At 39.5% G+C, this 20,773-nt stretch overlaps 1 protein-coding gene across 5 annotated transcripts in view; it reads left to right on the top strand.

Annotated features, from left to right (window-relative positions):
- The window catches only part of ARHGAP18 (Rho GTPase activating protein 18), a 62,211-nt gene that overhangs the window by 25,083 nt on the left and 16,355 nt on the right, over nt 1-20,773 (top strand). For 2 of the 5 annotated variants that reach the window (XM_083607771.1, XM_083607768.1), the window contains exons 2-6: nt 8,909-9,105; nt 11,219-11,454; nt 14,647-14,710; nt 17,299-17,459; nt 18,501-18,666. In XM_083607771.1, coding sequence (XP_083463897.1) covers nt 8,909-9,105; nt 11,219-11,454; nt 14,647-14,710; nt 17,299-17,459; nt 18,501-18,666 — 824 coding nt within the window. Of the gene's footprint in view, nt 1-4,803; nt 4,908-8,905; nt 9,106-11,218; nt 11,455-14,646; nt 14,711-17,298; nt 17,460-18,500; nt 18,667-20,773 lie in introns of those variants that run through there. The other 3 variants (XM_083607770.1, XM_083607767.1, XM_083607769.1) reach the window with 2 other exon arrangements.

Raw genomic sequence — 20,773 nt, 5'->3', positions numbered from 1 at the left:
TGGATAGAGAGAAGATTTTCTTGCTCATAATTCTAGAAACGAGACATTCTGTTGAAGCTGAATATTGAAAGTTTCAGGATGGAGAAAAGAGAGTGGTACACAACACATAATTAAAGTTTTGGAATTTGCTACCAAAAGATATAGCGATGGCTGCTAATGTGGATGGCATTAAAAGGGGTTTAGACAAATTAATTGACAATAAGTCTTCTCTTAGGTTTACATGAAGAGGGTAAAGATTGCATCCTTGATGCGTCATAACCAATTAGTGTAGGAATCCACACATCATTGCAATTCAATATTGGAGCATGTGTCCTGTGGCAGATGGGTTCCTCCATATACCCTTTTATGAATGCATTGGTAGATCTTCAGTGGAAAAGTGCAGCAGAAATGAGAATTTTCAGACAGATTTGGAAGTAGGTGATGGCTTTGTCCAACTATTGATGCCTTTGACATCTTGGGATGCTTCAGTTCTTAAACCCTGAACATTGTAAGCTCAGTAATAGGTGGTCAGACTTTTTGTTGGGCTTGTATTTATTTGGAAGAGAACCAAAATGTTTAAATATCTTCACCGTGTTTGTTTATTTTAGTGCAGAATGGAACATTTGCTTTAGTTTTGAGTGACACTCAGGATCTTTAATGCCTTTCTGATACCTGAAATCTTCATTGTAAAAACACCTTTTTCTGTCAAAAAGCAAATATTTGAACAATTACCATTATTTACAAGAGTCAATGAGTAGAGGCAAAATTGTTTTCACTTGTTTGCATTGGCACTTGCCATAAATACTGTATTGGAGTTATAAATTCTTTAGCTACTGAATGAATACCTGTTAGCAAGGCAAATCATAAATCTGGCCTCTGTGCAGGGGAGGAGTTTGAGTTTTGCGCTTATTTAACCTTTGATACATGACCCTGCAGTAAAAGTATTTGAAGAAGCAATGTTGAAAGAAGTGTGATTAATAAGATTTGATTTCCTATACAACACTTTGTGGGACTGACAGGGATTGCTGCTTTTAACGAAGTGATTTCTGGCAGACTAAGGAGATCTCCTGATAGATTATTTCTTGCATTTCTGTCCTTATCATCAAATGGCATGAGATATGAATATAGACTTCAAACCTGAGTAAGGATTGATATGCAAATGGAAAGCTATTGAGAATTTTTGTGTGTGAGAGAGAGGGGAGGAGGAAGAGGAGGAGAAGAAGTGAAAAGAAAGATTTATGTTCTTGTGTTACATGCCTTGTCATTCTATATATGTACTTAAAAAAATGCCTGTTGATAGCGCCAAAGCATTCAGCTAATCCCCAGAGGTTACTGATTTGAAGTGATAACATCCTTCAGTGTGTCTGATTGTACAGTGGTACCTCGGGTTAAGTACTTAATTCATTCCGGAGGTCCGTTCTTAACCTGAAACTGTTCTTAACCTGAAGCACCACTTTAGCTAATGGGGCCTCCTGCTGCCGCGCCGCCGCCGGAGCACAATTTCTGTTCTCATCCTGAAGCAAAGTTCTTAACCCGAGGTAATATTTCTGGGGTAGTGGAGTCTGTAACCTGAAGCGTATGTAACCTCAAGTGTATGTAACCCAAGGTACCACGGTATATGCATATGTGAGGCATTGACACCAATCTATGCCTATGTGATTTCTTCACAAGTGAATGTATTTCGCCTTCAAACCCCCTTCCTGTGCTTTGGTATGAGGATTTTTTGAAACCTAAATGTGATGCTGGGAGGGAAGGCCTAGAGGAGGCTGTGGCCATAATGGGTGAGCTGGGAAGGGAATCCCACCAGCTGTTTCTGGCAGTTGCAGGTCTTCTGTAAAGAGTTTTCTAAATCCAAAGTATTTGATCTGGAATGAATTAAGATAATCTGGAATATTTTGAGTGTAACTGTTCTGCATGATCCGTTCCCTTTCTTAGGTTTTCAAATACTGTGGAAGACGTTGGTGAACTAGTAAGAGGTAGTGTGGTGGTTAGAATGTCAGACGAGTCCTTGGGAGACTCGAGTTCAAATTCCCACTCAGCTATGAAGCCTAATGGGTGAGTCATTTCCTTTCAGCCAAGCTACCCTGCAGTCTTCTTGTGAGGATAAAATGGGGTTGGGGAAAGAAATTTCACTCCTTGGAGAAAATGTAGGGTATACAAGCTGAAGGACATGTGTGGAGGACTGGGAACAAGAGAAGTAGCAAGAAACTGCAGCAGGCACTGAACTCCTTTATTTAACTCTGCTTGGATTTTGTTCAGTTTCACAAGTCACTGCCTTCATTGTTTTTAACCAACTAGAAATGTTTTATTGTTGTTATTATTATTGTAAATTAAAATTTACATCAGGTTTTCTGCATAAGGTTCTGGGCTCCACTTGTATGTAGATAAAATATATATTCCCAAGCAGTTGCAATTGGGGATATATTTTCGTATGGTGGTAGGTTGAATCAGTGTAGGTGATACACATTTTAATACCATTTATAAACTGCAGTAAAACTATAAACAGCCCATTCCCACAAATTTACTGGCCAATACAGTTTGGCAAAATGTTTAAGAGCATCCCTCCTAGCAAGGATTCCAGAGCCAGCCATTTCCTCCAAGCAGGGCATTCTGCTCCTTTACTCTGCAGAATTTTAGAAAGCTTGGTGCAGGGATTAGGGAATTATGTTGAGTGATAAACTATCTGAGGCTTTGTTTTGTTTTCTGTTCAGTTGATACCAGTTCCTTCCCTCTGAAAAAGCATTGTGGTAAAGACTCTCCTCCCTGCAAGAGAGGGGAGTGGTTGTGGCCGGGAGCCGGACTCCGCCTCAAGCAGGGGGCATTTGCCCCCTGCCTCCCACTCACCTGGCTGGCGCCCACGCCCTCGGCCAGGCACCCAACCAGGTGCCTTCAAGGGGGTGTGTACAGCAGCCTAAATTGCTGCGGTGCCAGCCTCCAGCCCTCACTTTTCGTCGTCCCGTCGCGAGTCAGTTCAGTTGATACCAGTTCCTTCCCTCTGAAAAAGCATTGTGGTAAAGTTATTTTTCTGGCTGGAGACTGAAATGGTCAGGTACAAATCTGTATGTACTCTTTCCTCCTGCCCAGTGTTTTCCTTTAGTGGAGACAAGTGAGATGGGAGAATTTAACCATTTTCAACTGATGATTTGGAAGGATGCAGGCAAAATAGAATCCATCTCTTAGGAGGACCCGAAGCTTAGGAATCAGTTTTTTCATTCAGGAAATAAAATACAGTGGTATCTTGGTTCTCAAACGCCTTGCTTCTGAAACAACTTGAAACCCAAACATAGTAAACCCGGAAGTAAGTGTTCCGGTTTGCAAACTTTTTTTGGAAGTTGAACGTGCTCTGCTTTGAGTGTTGCGCTTCCAATTTGAGTGCCACCCTTCCGTTTGGAGTGCCACACTTCCATTTCCGTTTGGAGTGTTACGCTGAGAATTTGAGGGTTACGTTTCCGATATGAGTGTAACACTTCTGTTTGGAGTGCCACACTTCCGTTTTGAGTGCCACACTTCCGTGTGGAGTGTTACACTGACGTCCGTCTGTTTTTTGCTATTTTGCGTTTTTGTGGCTCTTTTTGTGTGTGTGTGACTGCGTGGAACCCAATTCAGCTACTGATTGATTGATTGTGTGACTGCAGTACATGGTTCATTGCTTCCATTTTATGTATCAATGGTCTCGTTAGATAGTAAAATTCATGTTAAATTGCTTTTTTGGGGGACTGTTATTAAAAATATGGAAAGGATTAATCCATTTTGTATTACTTTCTGTGGGAAATTATGCCTTGGTTTGGGAACGCTTTGGTTTTGGAACAGAGTTCTGGAACATATTAAGTTTGAGAACCAAGGTACCACTGTAAGTGAAAGAAGCCTTGTAGAAAGGAATACTTTTGGTTTTTTTTATTGTACCAATGTTTATGTGCATGATAGCTATCAATCACAATTTAAACCTGTACAAGTTGGAGAGGGGCTGCAGCTCAGTGACATAGAGTACATAGCATCTATTAGGTCTTGAAGTGTCCCCTGACTGACTGAAACTTTGGAGAGCAGCTGCCAGCCAGTGTCAACAATACTGAGCTAAATGAGCCAGTCGTCTGGCTTGGTATTAGGCAGCTTCCTATGTTCCTGTACCTGAGCAGCACACATTATTTGCATATTCAACTGGTACTGCTGATTTGCAAGAGGCGATGCAAATTTGATGCATGCATAACTAGTTAATGCAATGTTATATACTGTGTTTTCTACACAGTGCTCTTCGACATATTTTCTTCAAACCGATGCTTGGTTTGGAAGGTGGAGAAATGCCAGATTCAGGTGTATAACATTTTAAAGGGCATCTTATCTCTAAGGAATTTAGCAATTTTCCCAGCACTCTCGAATTAACCAGATTTGTTTAATAACTTGTAGCAATAATTCTAGAAAATAGCATTTTTGTATACAGAAGTTATTGCTATATAGGAGAAAAAACATTTGAAACTTGCTGACAGTGTGGTAGAAAACCTGAGGGGAGACTTCTTCCAAGAGTCCAGTCCTTGTACCAAAACTATTGTGTTCTTTCCCTAGAAAGTAAACAAGATTTGCAGAAAAACACAGTGATAAATGTTAGGGCTGTAGCAGAAACAAAGCAGGCTTTTTTAAAAACAAACATTTTTCATGGTTCTAAACTCCATGGATTTTGAAAAGATGAAAGCAAACTATTGGTTCTTTCCCATCCAGTTAATGTTTTGTTGAAATATCAAAACAATTGTGTAAGAAAATAACATAATACATTATTTTTGGAATCCCAGAATCTTATTGTCCCTAGAGGACTCACCCTAGTCTGCTCAGCAATGCTTGTGTAAAATCTGGAACATTGCCGTAATGACAAGGGAGCATCCTGTGAAGGGAAGAATAGAGAAAACCAGAAACCTTGGAAATGGCTTAGTTACCATATAGTAACTTGGAAACACTAAAAGTTAAAACTGCTAAATTATAAGCTAAAACATTGTTTACCACAAAGATTTGCATTTCAACATCTTCTTTCTTAGATTGCAAGTTTCATTTCCCCACTCTTAGGGCTCTAGACTGGGTGCTACATGTGCCATATTTCATGTCTATATGCTACTTTACTACTTTCCATTATTATATCATGCATTTGCCTGTTCTCATCTGGCAGCAACCAATGAGGTCAAGCAGGTGTAAGTGAAAATCAGTATTGTGGTAGCACCATTGCAGTGAGGTTTACCAAACTCTTTGAAGGGAAACTACCGTAACTTACGTGGCTGCTGGTTTTGGTGGCAACTGGAAATTTAACATCCTTTCTGATTTGGCCCTTTGAGGCAAGTCTCACATAATTAGGGTGTGGTACAGTTCTCATAATTATATATATATGTATGTATTTATGTATGTACTGCTTGAATCAGCCTCACATAGAAATCTTGCTGTGTGGAAAGCGAGCGTTGGAGAGGTGGTTTCCAGCTTGGCCTTCACCTTTGTATCTTAACTAAACACATGCAGGAATTTCCACCTATCTGCGTTTAATATATGAATAGACTCTAGAATAACTTAGGAATCATTGAAACTTTCCATGAGCCAGACAGGATCTCAAAAGAAGGCCAGCGGCCAGGGCCCAGCTTGGTGAGCGCCCAAGAGGACAGAACTGAAATCCAAGAGAAATAGAGCCTCAAAATGGTGCAAAGAAATATATTTTTTTTAATCAAACATAGTTCTTTTAAAATACTCAATGTATTTGGGATGAAAGTAACCTTCAGGAATATTTATAAAAGCAATAGCCCTCATTCACCTCAGTGGGGCTACGATGGCATAAGTTCTGTTGGAGATAGCATAGGACTAGTACTTTAAGGGATTTATATCTTCTGTAGCAGATGAAAGCCCTTGACAGGAATATTACACTGTTTTTGTGTGTTTGTATTAAAGCCGATAGATGGGAGAATAACTCTGTTAAGAACTGTGGGTAAACCTGTTTTAAAACTGTGGTGGCACAGCTGTGGACTGATTTTGTAATAGCTGACTGAAGCCCCAATATCAGAAAGGAACAAATGTAACTTCTTATCATGACTGTAACAATCAGTTGTGACTCTGTGAAGGATTCTGTTTATCTTACAACTATGCAAGCAACCGCTGAGGGTTACATGCCAAAGGAAAAGCCCCAGAGAGTATTTATGTACATTCCATCAATCTTTAACTGCTTAGCAGTTGGAGTGTGAATAGTTTTTATGACAATTTACCCTGAAACTGACGCTTGTGCTTTTGTGAGTCAAGCAGACACTTGGGTGCTTCCTGGGTCATGCTGTGTCCACGAATACTTCTTCTGCAAACTGTAAAAATATTTGAGTAGTGGGAAGGAGAAGATAATACAAGAATACTCCCCTTGATGTTCACTGCACTTTTGAAAGTTAGTGCTGTGTGTAGATTGTTGGATCTCTACCCAGCTGATAATGCTGTGCCAAAAAGGGCCAAATTAGATGCTGTGTGCGAAACTTGTGAATAGTTTTCCAGTGCTTTGCTATGAACTGAGACACAGCATGTAAGTCTGCAGTCAGGAACAGAGGAACAGAAAAGAAGGGTCTTTTGTTTGTTTAGAAATGTTTGCTGTAATACCTTCCATCTAAATAGCAGGAACAGTGAAGGAAGTCTGTGAAACTGTTTTGAGATGTGTTACTATGTATTGTGATAGATTCAGATTGTTTTGGTCTATGAACAGCTGCATTATCCACCATCAGCCTTTGAGTAGTTTTCCAGATGCATTTTTGTTAATGTCAATGATTTTAAGAAGACACTAGTGATACAGGGTGCAGCTATTTAAAAATAGCATTAGAACATCTGTGTTTAAGAAGATACAACTTCTGTAAAATATTTTTTGTAAAAAAAAAATTCCACAAGTTGTTCATTCACTAGTTGCTGATTTCCCCCAGACTTTTTCTTCAGACATCAACTAGTTTAATTTCTCAATTAAATTTCTTCTGTCTGCCATAGTAAAGCCCAGATTCTAGACCTGCAATTATATAGGCATTGTGGTTTGCGTGAATGCAGATTTTATTCTATCTTCTATCTTCCAACATGATATAAATGGTAGCTCAACACTCTTGACTTCCATAAGCAAACCAGCCTACAATGAGTTATTTTGCAACTGGAAAATAGGTCTGTAACAAGTGCACTGCTATCCCTTCTGGTTCTACTGGATTAAAATTAGAAAAGGTATATTTAATGTTTTAGGGTCCTATGTCATGAGCTAGGCCGGTATTAGCTATCATTTCTTAAGTTAAACCGTTTCCATTTTCTCTTGGGTCTAGATTCCGCAGGAATTGTGGCCATAGTAGCAATGCAGTTGGTTTTAGGTTTCCAGCAATTTAGTTTATACAGTACGCATGTGTATTTTTAATTTGTTTTGTGTGATCAGTGAGAAACTTCCTTCTCTACCCCAGCCATTATATCCTGCTAACATTGTTACCCTGTTGCCTTTAACTACCAGGAATTGCTGTGAAGGTAATTGGTATCCCTTGAGCTACTGTTACATTAATCTGCACAGGACATAGAAAACCCTGTTAGCGCAAACCTTTTGTGAATGGGTTTCCGTGCACCTTTCTTCTGTGATACTGATTGGTTCTAACCTCCTAGGGAGAATGGACATGAGTGGGACTCAGAAGTCAGGGAAAGTTCAGGGTTTGTTTATTTTTTCTCTTCCTGGTGTGCCTACCTAAAGGATTGTCACGGATGGTCATTCATAGTCAGGAGCTGCTATGTCATATTGAATTCGTGGAAATGAATCTACAGAGTAATGCCTTTTTCATTGCTATATCCAGTGGTTCCCCCCCTCCCCAAAAAATGTTTACAAGTACTCTCATTTTCCTCCCCATATTGAAATACTGCCCCTCAATGAAGCCAAACTTACGGTAGATACACAAAATGTTTAGGGGTATGTGTCCCCCTGCGCCCCCCCCCCAGAAAAAAAGCACTGGTTATATAAAAAATCAAGCAAGCAAAGTACATAACACGGTTGAAACTCCAGATAGATTTGTTGGAGCAGGAAAATAAGAGGGAGGAATGTATTTATAAATGATGTAAAAGAGGAAACATGTTTTCTTACACACACACACTAGGCTGTGACCTTTAGACTTGCTTTTCTAGGAGTTAGCTCCATATAGCTCAATGAGTAGGTGCACATTGTGTGGCAAAATGTCTTGCCTTTTCCACTGAGGTTCACATAGAAAGCTACATTTCTTTAAAAAGTAGGAACTACAGAAACTAAAGTCCTGCCTCAATCTGAATGCCAGGGTGAACTTCAGAATATTGAACTTGTTTTCTTCAGTTCAGCACAAGCCGTCCCAGAAGAGCTGATTCATATTTGAAGTGTTTATATCTAAATACAGCTACAAAGTGATAAACAATTCAATTAGCTATTGCCCTGCTCTGGGGAAAAAACTAATTCTTCCTCCTTCAGGGAGAGCAATGGACTCCTCAGTATTGATGAGATGTTTTAAAAGTACAGTAAGCCTGCAACTTAACATGGGGGTTATGTTCCAGGGATCGTGACTAAAACCAAAATCGCGTGTAGTCAAAACACATTGGGTTCAATGGTGGGTAGGGTTGCCAACATCATTTCCCCCAGAAACCCACCCCTTTCCTGTCCCCTTTTAATTTTTTTAATTTTATGCTACACACATGAAGCTGAAAGCGTATAAGTTGCAGACTTACTGTAATTCATACTTTGAGAAAGTGGAAACCCTCCTCTCCACTCCACACTTTATAAAATATGCATTGGTCTTCAAAGTCTAGAAATATTGATAAAAGACAAATTGCTACTTAAAATGTCACATTTTGAAATGTTAAAAGTTGTATGAAGACCAGTGGTATGTTTCTAATTGGCTCTGCTGATGTCACTGTAAACTATGCACCACATTATTAAGTCTCTCTCTCTCTCTGTGTTTTCTAGTAGGAGATCTGGTCAATATAACATGAACCATGACAACTCTAAGAAGCCCTCAGGGAAGCCCCCTTATAACCGTTCAGGTTCTCAAGATTCACTCGATGAATTATCCATGGATGACTACTGGAAAGAACTTGAAAACATCAATGAAACCAGAGGCAATAACTCTGAAGAACAAGCAGTGGTTCTGGTGAAGGAGCCTGATGGTAATTATAACTGGAATTAAGAAAACCGTTTCTCTGTTTTGAAGACTCTGTTTTAGATCTTTCATTTATTGTGCTTGAAACCACATACCAAGATAGATTTAAGATTTGGTCAGTTGGAATTGACTAGTGCCTCTGTAAATCTGGCAACACATTGTGTAATGGCAATTATTTTCAAGGACCTGGAATTGCTTTTGTGGACTAGACTATCCTGAGCTGGAGGAAAACCATGATACTTTAAGAAATCACTTGCTTGAATTCATAACTTATGCATATTATTGCCCCAAGATGTGCTTTTAAAGCTTTTGCAGCAAGAGAGAATTTCCTCTTTTCTTCGTTTACATTTCTGCTGTTTTGCAATAAACTGTAACTGGATTTTGACCACTGCTTTGGTAAGGGTAATGGGAAGTTCTTTTGCTTCTTCAGAAGTCATATCTATTCTGGTTACCATAGTACCCGGAATCACACAAAGAACAATTAGGAAGTCAGAATTATATAATAAAAACAACACCGATAAAAAAACAGCTTCTACATACAGTAGTAAAATGCAGTGTATTTGTAAAAAAGAGAAAGCAACTAAACACCCTAGTGCAAATAAACAGCCCTTTCAGTTGCCAAATGCATTTGACTTTATGGTAGTCAATAGGTTAATAGGTGCATGATATCTCAGACCTATTTATAGTGGGTGTGGTGGGGACTGTTCTTAAAAAGCACAATTGTCAGCCAAGGTGAAATGTGGGGGTTTTCTCATAATGTTTCACCACACCTGCTCCAGGTTGCCGTTGTTGAGAGGCCCAAGGAATGGGCCCCTTGAGGAATCCCCAAGACTTTTGGGTCTGAGGGATTCAGGGGATTTTGGATCCTGTGATTCTAAACTTGCTGCCACCCTGCAACTCCCCATTTCAGTGCTTTCCATCCACTTGCCACTGCTGGTGGCAGGAGAACTGCCAGTGAGTTGTATGTCTTCAATTACTGGGCTATGATGGGACCTCCGCCACTTTGGAACACTAGCAGCATGCCTCTACTGCCCAAAGACAGTGGAGAGGCAGTTACATATTGCCACCACCACTATCAACAATGGAGGAACAAGATCGTACTCTCAAATACTGTTACATTTGAGTAAAATATACCCTCCCCACTCCGCAATAGAGCGTCTTTAATGTTTAAAATTATGCAAAATAAATTCTGATTGGAGGTGTGTGTGTGTGTGTGTGTGTGTGTATGAATATATAATCATGTTTTCTTGGCAAGGACTCTGAAGCTGTGGGAGGGGGGGAAGATAATACCTTAGAACCCTTTTACTGAAAATGCACTTCTGTTTTCTATACTAATTTTAGCGAACGAATGCTGAGGTTCAGGTAAATGTTTCCTAGGAAATGTTCTAAGTCTATGCCATTTCTCTGACATTAAAGCACACTTCTGCAATCCTCTCTTTTGTATGAGTAGCTTCTTACATTCCTAACATGAAAAAAAAATATCTTGCTAGTTATTTCTATATATAGCAAATGGCCTGCGTTTTTTGTTTGCTGGGACCGTTTTGTTTTTAGTAAACAATGTGTTGCCATCTAGAAACAATGAGGAAATGATCACCTTACTGAAAATCACTAAGGAGTAGAGAACGCAGCAGCAAGCATAATTGGATGCTGCAATACAATCACCCATTTGCAGTAAGATCACCCATTAGCCTTGATAACCTCTGATTAAATTAAACTAATGAAGAGTTGTACTAAGAAAACAAGGCACTGTTACAGCTGGGAGCGAAGGCCGAACTAGCAGAAATGGTGTATAAATCCATTGAATGTGGCCATTGTATATAAATTCTGGTGCTGGGCTTTCTAATTCCATGTAGGAAACAGATTCCCCCCCCCAAACCCGCCACAATCCTATTTTACAGGGAATATGTATGGGAGAAGAACCAAAGATTTCTGTGCAGATTGTATAAGGAACAGCTTCCATGGAACTGCTTGCAGTTTGGTTTTTTTAATATACCTCTCACTTGCAGAAATCTATGGCTGACTTTGGGTATAACGCAAACCCATGGTCATGCAAATATCATCAAATTTGCAGTCATGCAAATGTCATCAAATTAATTTTTATCTTCTTTTGTCCGTGCCAGAGGGGGAATTGGAAGAAGAGTGGTTAAAAGAAGCCGGTTTGTCAAACCTCTTTGGTGAGGCGGCTGCTGACTCTCAAGAAAGCATGGTGGTTTTGGCTACGCTGACGCGTACGCAGGCAGCAGCCGTGCAGAAACGAGTGGAGACAGTCACACAGACAATGAGGAAGAAAAACAAGCAGTACCAAGTTCCTGATGTGAGAGATATCTTCAAGCAGCAAAATGAGTCAAAGGAAAAAGTGAGTTCCTGATTTGTGGCTTTTGGTTTAGCCTCACTTAAAAAAAACCCCTGTATAGGAATGCAGGCTATTAGGGTTAAGTCGGAGGAGACACTGTTTCACAAATCTCAACAAGAGGGCATTTTCTAAAGGCTGCTTTGCTTGCTGCATGCTGCTTAGAGGATACGGCCGTGTTGCTATGTTTAAATTTGCTAGGAAGAAGATGAAGTTTTGTGTTTTACTGACAAGGGGGCCTTGCATATGTTTTGCGAAGTCTAGCTTTATTTTGTGAAACAGGTCTTCACATGAAACAAAGGGAAGCAGTTTGTTCAGGCAGCAGACTCAGGTGAGGTGGAGCTCCTTTTTTCTGACTTTAAGTGCCAATCAAGTCATAGGGTTTATTCGCTGGCATGTAGATTGTTCAGCTGTGTAATGACTTTCAATATCCCGATGCTTTCTCCAGTTCTGAAAATGGAGAAATCCATTTGTCTGTTAGACTCCCTCTTTTACAACTCTGCAAAAATAATTTCCTGTATAGAAAACTTGGAGTGGAAAGATGCACAGGTTCAGGAGACACCTTTTCCCATTTTGGGAATGTCAGACTTTGAATGTGCCTGAGAGCCAGACATAGGGGTGTTCTATTAAACTATGAAATTAGTTTGGTACAGCTGATGCTCCATTTATTATGGGTGCTATAATCTGTCAGATGATGTAGCTAGTGCTTCAGTTCCCTTTTTGAAGTGAATATTTATCCAGAGGTGCTTTTGTTTTGTTTTTTACTGAATCAATAAGTGTTGTGCCTTCCTTTTTGAACAGTGTAATTGCATTCTCAACCTGTGGTGACATCAGCCACATATTAGGCTCATTTAAATGTTTGTCCTTTAGCCACATGCTGCTGTTCTGCATTCAAAATCATATATAACTGCTACAAAATTCAATTACTTACTAAAACAATGGGAAATAACACACACTATTATATTTATACTTGCAAGGATTAAAGGTTCCTGTTTTCCTCTGGAGCAATTTGGTGCTAAAATGTTGCAGCATAAAACCAAATAAGGAGCAACAACTAGAGAGAAGGCTAGTAATGAAAAGATCTGAAACACTTCCCTGGACTGCAGTCCTGTGTACCTTTACTTGGGAATGTGCCCCATCAAAATGTGTACAGAAGGGCCAATTGTTCAGTTGTAGAACATCTGAATCGCATGCAGAAGATGCCAGCTTTAATCCTGGCATTTCTGGGTAGGACTATAGGCATGGCACTTGTCTGAAACCCTGGAGTGTCATTGCTAGTCAATATAGACAACCCTGAGTGGTCTGACACTGCTTCAGACAATTTTTTAATATGTACCTAAATTTGATGGGCTTCCAAACATAGGATTGGGTGGCAAATACGTTCTTAAAGTGTTGTCTGAACTACTATCAGTAATGGGTGGCAGAAAGAAGCCATCATGTATATAGGTTTCACTGATTCCTCTTTTCTCTATAGTGCAGACTTTTCCAATTCAGTGCCCTCCAGATGTTTTGGACTGCAACTCCCATCAACCCCATCTAGCTTGGCTGTGCTGATAAGGTCCAATAGGAGTGGTACATCTGGAGATTGTTGGGAAGGTTGGGGAAGGTCGCTAGTGTGCTTGTATTTATTTACTCTTACCAGTTTAGGGTTTGGAAATCTACGAGAAAGATTGCTCTTATACTGAATTAAAAGGATATCAATATCATTATTCACGGGGAATGTGGAGAAGTGTCAAGAGCAAGAAGTGGTTGCACCTGTTCTGGCTAACCTGACCTTGGATTAATATGCAAACTTCCCTGCACTGGAAGAACCTGTTCAAGTATTAGCAGAAGCATATAACCGCAGGGAAAGGGGAAGTTCTCTGCTACTTGCCTCAGAAATAGTCGGAGTCCCCCCCGCCCCGGCTTTTTGTGGGGAGGAAGAAGAACTTGGCTGACTTTCTGAGGCCCAGATAATGAGAAGCTGGGATTGGGACTGTGGAAAATTGGGGCTTCGGAGCAAAAGCCCATCCCTCCTACGAGGGAAGATGATCCCATCTGGGGTGAAGCTTTTGCCCTCAATACCAGTTCCCTCTAGGGCTGCTCTGCAAAGATGGAATGCACTGGGAAGCCTTTTCCCGCCCAATATGTTAACCTGAACTGGGGGGGGGGGATTAACCTTCTAATGTTCACCTCTCCCTTTGGGTTGAGCCTTACAGGATCCCAGAATCTCAATTCTGAGCCTCAGCCCAGGAAACCCAGCACTGACATCTCTAGTAATTGGAACTAAAAAGACCAAGCACAATATTTGTGTGTATCAATGTATTTAAAAAAAAATATATGGATGCACAAAAAAATTAAATCAGAAATGTGTAGTCAACAAAACTGTTTTTTTTATAAACAATGTGCTCTTATTCCAACTGTTTCATTATATATTTATATACTTGCTTGTGTGTGTGTTTCCCAGGCATAACAAAAACGGTTCATTTCTCAAACAAATCTTATTTCCCAGTCTGCCCCCTCCAATTCTGTTAATATTTATGAGTTTCAGCATGAGCACCAGGTCTCATAACCTCATCATACATTTTTTTAGGGCACGGGGCCTTTTGGTTTCCATATGTAGATGGTTGTACATTGATCAGCTGTTAACATGAATATTAATAATTTCCCTATCCTCTTTAGGCTCTTCAAACTTTCACATATTCAGACAGAATAACAACTCGGTTATACCTTTGGTTATATACTGCAAGTTCCTTCATAGTTTCCAAATTCCAAACGTCCTTCACAGTTGGCCATCGCAATATGCTTAAAAGCTGTTCTTCGTGCAGGCTGTTGTGGGGAATCCTTTGTCTCCCAGATGTTGTTGGGCTCTTGGCTTCCATCAGCCCCAGCCCAATGGTCAGGAACAGGGGGAGTTGTAATTCAGCAACATCTGGAGGACAACAGGCTCCTTGCTTCTGAAGCAGGGATTCTCCATATATCCCCAAACCTCTGGCCTTTCGAGTTTTGAAAGTTTTCAAGTACTGACTGTGTTAATAATCTTTTTTAAATCTTGGCAATAATTTCTATAAATTCTATACATGAAATTCAAACATGAAAACGTCCATGCAAGAGCAATTTTTCTGATGTCTGTCTTAAGAGCAGGTGGGAGCAAAGCGTCTTGTCTATCATTTTATTTTCTGAATAAATATTCAGAATATTTTATTTTCTGCATTTTAGGAAATTGGCAGTGAACACCAGTCTGTAAGAACAAAAGGCAACAAAGAGGAGGACACAAAAGAGGGTAAATCTTAACAATTTTCTGTATTGTTTCTATTTTGAAATGTCTTAACGAGATATATTGCTGAGCAAGTTTTTTTTTTAAAGAAAGCTTTTTCTAGGATATGGACCATATTCTGGAGAAGTCTTTTAGACAACCCAAACACATGTGTCAAAATCTTTACCAAATCAAAAAACTTCATCAGATGCAAGGATTTAGTCTTGTGGCTCCAATGCCCTAATTAACCATAATTGTTCCCAGTGTGGATCGAATACCATTGCTATTTCTATAAACAGCAACCAGACCAAAATAATTATTATTTGGTAATCATAATATTCATAAACTCTTACAATCCATATATTGCACAATGAAAGTTGTAACATTTGTTTAATGTCAATGGCAGCAGCCAGTCCTGTGTGCCAGCGCCTCCCTCTCCAGATTATGTGCCTGGTGTTGGGACAGTTGCACCACCCTAATGGCAAGCTTTAGCCAATTTGTCTTTCCAAAAACTGTAAAGGAGCAGATTAAACAAGTTAATAAAACAATTGCAACAATTGCATTTGACTAGCTCTGTGAAATCCAGACATTGGATTAAGATGGGTATATAAATCTGGCTGTTGGGAATTCATAATACAGTGGTACCTCCGGTTACATACGCTTCAGGTTACAGACTCCGCTAACCCAGAAATAGTACCTCAGGTTAAGAACTTTGCTTCAGGATAAGAACAGAAATCACGCTCTTGCGGCACGGCGGCAGCGGGAGGCCCCATTAGCTAAAGTGGTGCTTCAGGTTAAGAACAGTTTCTGGTTAAGAATGGACCTCTGGAACGAGTTAAGTACTTAACCCAAGGTACCACTGTAAATAAAACTAAAGCACACTGAACTGAGTTGTACTCTCATAATGGAACTAGAGTTCCTCAACTCTTGGATGCATTTATGGAAATCTCAAGACACCAGAGTAATGACTTTGCAACCTTACTGTATTTTGAAGCATATACAAAAGCAGCTAGGTCCAAGCCTGAGAGACAAGGACATCTTAAAAGTAGGATAAGGAAGCATGGTCAGAAAAATGACTAATTACAAAACAGGGATTTGTGTATGATAGCCATAAATGCCTGCATATAATTGACTGGGGGGTGGGGGAAACAGGAGAAAGGTATGCTTCCAAATAAGCAGAAAAACAAGAGCCCTGCTTTTATCACTAATGATAAGGATGATACCCATGAAGTTTGGTATTAAAAATGGGATATATTACTAATTATCAATATATTTCAGAACTCTGAATACATGTTCAATAAGCAGGAGCCAAGTTGGAAATACAAAATCTTGTGAAACAGAAAGATACCGTCAGCTGAATAATATGTGCTTATAGGAGCATTAATGAGCCTTTTCTCTGTTTGCTTCAGCCACCAGGCAGCCATTCACTAGCAAGAACAGTTTCAAAGATGGGATTGCTGCCAAACTGCTGGGTCAGCACAAGGCAGAGAGGCAGACAGAAAAGCACAGGGCTTATGCCAGTAAACTGCAGTAGAATCTTGGTCTGGAAAATTACCAAGCATTTTATTTAAGAATTTCATAACATCTGGTTCTTTTTTCTCCAGTGCCTCTTTATGAGCCTTTACAAATGGAGAAGTTCTGAAAGGCAATTTCCATATGCTAACGCTCTCATAGCACTGAATGAAAAGGGAAAAGCTAAATCAGCCTGTGTATATTCTGATATGTTACAGCTGTTGGGAACCTTGCTGTAAAGTGCAGCTCTGCTGCCAGGATTGGAATGGGAGAGAAATCTGTTCCATTTGCAGAATTGCCCCAGTTTTGCTGTGTACAAACTTCAGCACCTGTTTCTGGGCTGTGCCAGAGGCTCGTCAGTAATAAGGAGCTAGTAGTCAGTGTTGTTTTAGCAGAGCATAGTGGGGGGCAGTTGTTTTTCCAACGGCAATAGGAATTGCCTGGCATTTCAAAGGCACCAAATATTCTTGAAGTGAAATTCAAAACTAAAAGCTTGTTAGTAAAAGCTGGGAGTGTGTTTAGGGTTTGGGGCAGTGAGCAAAATAGGGGCGCGAAGTAATTTTCTCAGCTCTGATAATAATCTCTGATAATTAGTGGTGTTTAACAAAAACTTTAAAGCTGCAGTAGTCATCACACTTGCCTCATGATTGAAAAATGATGTTAATTTATCAACTTTGAAACTGAGCAATGCTGCAGATTAGTTGTGGTATTATCTTTGTTAAGCTAGAGACAGTAACATAATAGAGGTTTACCACCAAGGAGGTTTACATGCTAGGAAGTATAGATTTTTTTTTAACAGCACAACAGTAAGATTATTAGGGGGAGGGAGGATTCTAAAAATTTGTGATCTTCATAATGTGCCTTGATTGCAAAGCAGTTATATGCTCGTGTAAGGGGACTGTGATCCAGCTGAGGTTCATAAAGGCTCCCATAACCTGTCAGAAGGTGGAAGCATTCTGTGAGCAGATTTTCTGTTCATGAATCTCTGGAGCCAATCCATGATTAATTCAGCACTCCCCTCAAATATGGTGATGGAAGAGGGGGGGAAAGTTGCATTTAAACTTTAATGACCATTTCCCCCATTTCTTTTTCACCACATCTAGCATCTTGTCAACATATTGATTATGATCATCAAAGAGAAGATGTTCCAGTGACTGAAACGGACATTAACTTGGAAATATCATTTTCGGAGCAGGCAGCTACTCTCAAAGATGACCCAGCAGGCAAAGTCTTGAAGGGCAAAGAGGATGACACACTCCTTCCTGTAGGCGCTTTTTTGGTCTTGCTTTAATATCTTTCATTCTGTGGGGGTTTCTTATTTATTTATCTTCTGCAGCATCTCCAAAATTACACTTGAGAACTTCAAGTTCAAAGAAATAGAGAGTACTACATTCAGACATGTAGAATGTTGACGTGTTTTAATCTGGTTTTTAAGCTTATCGTTGATTTTAACTTTTGACTGTTTTTAGATAGTAGTTTTTCACTAATTTTAACTGATAATCTTTTTGTAAACTGCTTTGAGGTTTTATTACAAGTGGTGTATAAATCTTGTGAAATAAATAAATGCATGTTGTTATTTGTGCATGCAAAAATAGTAGAAGAGGTGGCTAAATGGGTACAGCCCAGGAACAGTATGCTTGATTGCATTGTTGGTAATGGGGCATTCATGGAAAACGAAGTGTGAAACTGCAGAGTCTTAATCTAGTTTTCTGTGTTCAGTAATGGGCTGGGAAGTGTTCACATATGCAACCTTCACCATTACCACCTGCAGTTTGAAGATTTATAGTTCTAGGAACTATTTTACTATTTCAGCTGTTTAGACCAGGCTTTAGGTCCTTTTCTAGGGATGAAAACACTTTCACTTGATGATCAGGTGCTCATTGCTCTAGTCCGAATTTATTTGTCCATCGTTGATTGCTTAAAGAAAGATGCACGGGGCTCTTGGCATGCATTCAGTTTTCAAACAGGCAAAAGCCAAATCCACTTTCAAGGTATGGGTAACCCACTTTCAAACACTTCTAAGGCATCGGTAACTCCTCCACCCCTTATTTTGTTACCCACAGAGACCGCAGCCCCACATGTACCTCCTGTTTGGTACCTGTGTACAAGTCCCCAATGAAGCTGTAATTTTAATAATATGCTTGGGAGGGGAGGGAATTTTTAAACTAGGAGTGCAAAAGTGAATTTATTATAGCAAAAAATACCTTCCCCAATAATATGCACCGCTGAAATGCAGCACAAGCTCCTGCTTCCTTTTGTTGCTTGTTAGAGAGTAGACCTTAATGCTATTATTTTAAACTCTTAGAATTTCAGACTGCCAAAAGACAAAACGGGTACAACAAAGATTGGAGACCTTGCCCCTCAGGATATGAAGAAGGTCCACGCTCTGGCACTAATTGAGCTGACAGCTCTCTTTGATATACTTGGAACAGAACTGAAGCCACAAAAAGCAATAAAAATCAAAACCAAAGGTCAGTTTCTTCCATTTGCAGTGCTACTATGTTGATGTGCATTTCTATATGTGTAATCTTTGAGGTCACTTTTTTGGTTTCCCCATGAAAACTGTAGAAGGTGGGGCAAAAATGAAATAAGGTCATTGAGACTTCCCATTTGCTTTGGTGGGGTGCGCTATACAGTGGTACCTTGGGTTAAGTACTTAATTCCTTCCAGAGGTCCGCACTTAACCTGAAACTGTTCTTAACCTGAAGCACCACTTTAGCTAATGGGGCCTCCTGCTGCTGCCGCACCGCCGGAGCACGATTTCTGTTCTCATCCTGAAGCAAAGTTCTTAACCTGAAGCAATATTTCTGGGTTAGCAGAGTCTGTAACCTGAAGTGTATGTAACCTGAAGCGTATGTAACCCGAGGTACCACTGTACACGCATCGCATCGCATTGTGTATTCTTGTATTCTAAATGAAGTAATGAGCCTCAGGTATCCACTGGGGGGTCAACAGAACCTGCAAACCAAATGCATTTGTTTTAAAGGGTTGTAGCTTGGCGTATGAAGTCAGGTGAGTAGGATGGGTACAATCCATGCCATATGAAGCAGTTTTGCATTCCATCAGGTTTAGTGGCGACCTGTTAAGCATGATCTTAGCTCTCTCATTATAGTCAATGCAACTTAATTACATTCAAGTTGCATTGACTGTAATGAGAGAGAGAGATTCAAACTCTGGCTGAATCATGCCAAACAAGGCTGCAGCATGAAAAGAAAAGTAGTAGCTTCCAACCACCCTTATTTCTAGGAATATACCACTTCTTCCTACTTTAAACCTGATGGAGTGTTTCACTAAGCTTGTCCTTAATGCTGTCATGCTTGTTTCACTGCTTGAACGTTTCGTTTCTTTCCTTAGCCTATCTTTAGAAGCTTAACTCTAAAAGTGCTCTCAACCATGATTTATTTTTGTTTGTGGAGAACCATCCGTATTGATTATGATCTATAGGGCGGGATGAAATAACTTAACATGACTGCACTTGGAGGCTCTCAACAAAATTGTAATTTATGTTACATAACAATATAATTGCAGTGTTCCTATTCTAGGCAAACACTTTATGAAAATTACAGCTTTATGACCTTTTCCTGTGGTTTCTAGTTTGGCATGAGATTTTGTTCCAGTTCTGGGGTGTGTGTGTGAGTGAGTGATGGCATCCTCCATCAGAGCAAAGGCGGCCTGTCAAATTTTCAAAGCATGTAATTTAATCCAAATGAGTAACTTCTTTTTCTTTATTTGTTTATAAGTCTTCAGTTATACACTCATATCATTCTCCACTCCTTATACAGGGATTCTTTTTGGACTTCCCAACCAACAGTCCATATTGGTTTTTTATATATATTTTTATATTTAATATAGATATGGGCAACTGGGAACATTTTGAGATCACCAAGTTAAATGGCATACTATCAAGTCCTTTTCCTATTAAAAAAGAGGAAAAGCAGCATTGCTTCCCCGCTCCTCTGATTGAAAAAACAAACGTGTATATAGGTACTGCATGCATATATCTGTAAAGTCAACATCCTGTAAAATAGGCTTAGTTTAGTGTGGGGAAACTCACAAAAGAACAGAATTTTTATTAGGGAAAGTTGACCTCTAATACTGATTTTGAGATTGTTGACTTGCAAATTTATGTGTCTTTGACTGTATATATTTGAAAATTCTCCATTAACATTTTCATTGTTTTTATTTAGTTTCACTTGTATGTTTTAGATGCGACTTTTACATTTAAAAAGTTTTATTTTTAAACCGAAGTTTTGTATATTTCCAGATTAGCTTCTAGTGAGTACAGCCCTGGTTAAACGCATTGGACTGGGAATATTTTATTTATTTATTGGTTGATTAAGAGGATTCCCCCTTTGCTTTCCCTTCAGTCTGAAGTTAAGTGCAGCTTATATGAATTAAAAATGTGTAGAAATAATAAAACATAATGCAGAGCTAAATTTGAAGCAGCAGCATTGCACAGATTTAAAAGTAACCGATGAAATACAGGAAACGTTTCCATTTTGTTAACTGCCTGTATTTCTGACCTTCTCTTTAATGTTTTACAAGGACCTGAAACATGTTACCAGTTAATCAAATATC

Source organism: Podarcis filfolensis (assembly GCF_964270895.1).
Source record: "Podarcis filfolensis genome assembly, chromosome: 3".
Taxonomy (NCBI): Eukaryota; Metazoa; Chordata; class Lepidosauria; order Squamata; family Lacertidae; genus Podarcis; species Podarcis filfolensis.
The sequence above is the reverse complement of the archived record's forward strand: the minus strand, read 5'-3'. Positions and strand labels throughout refer to the sequence as shown.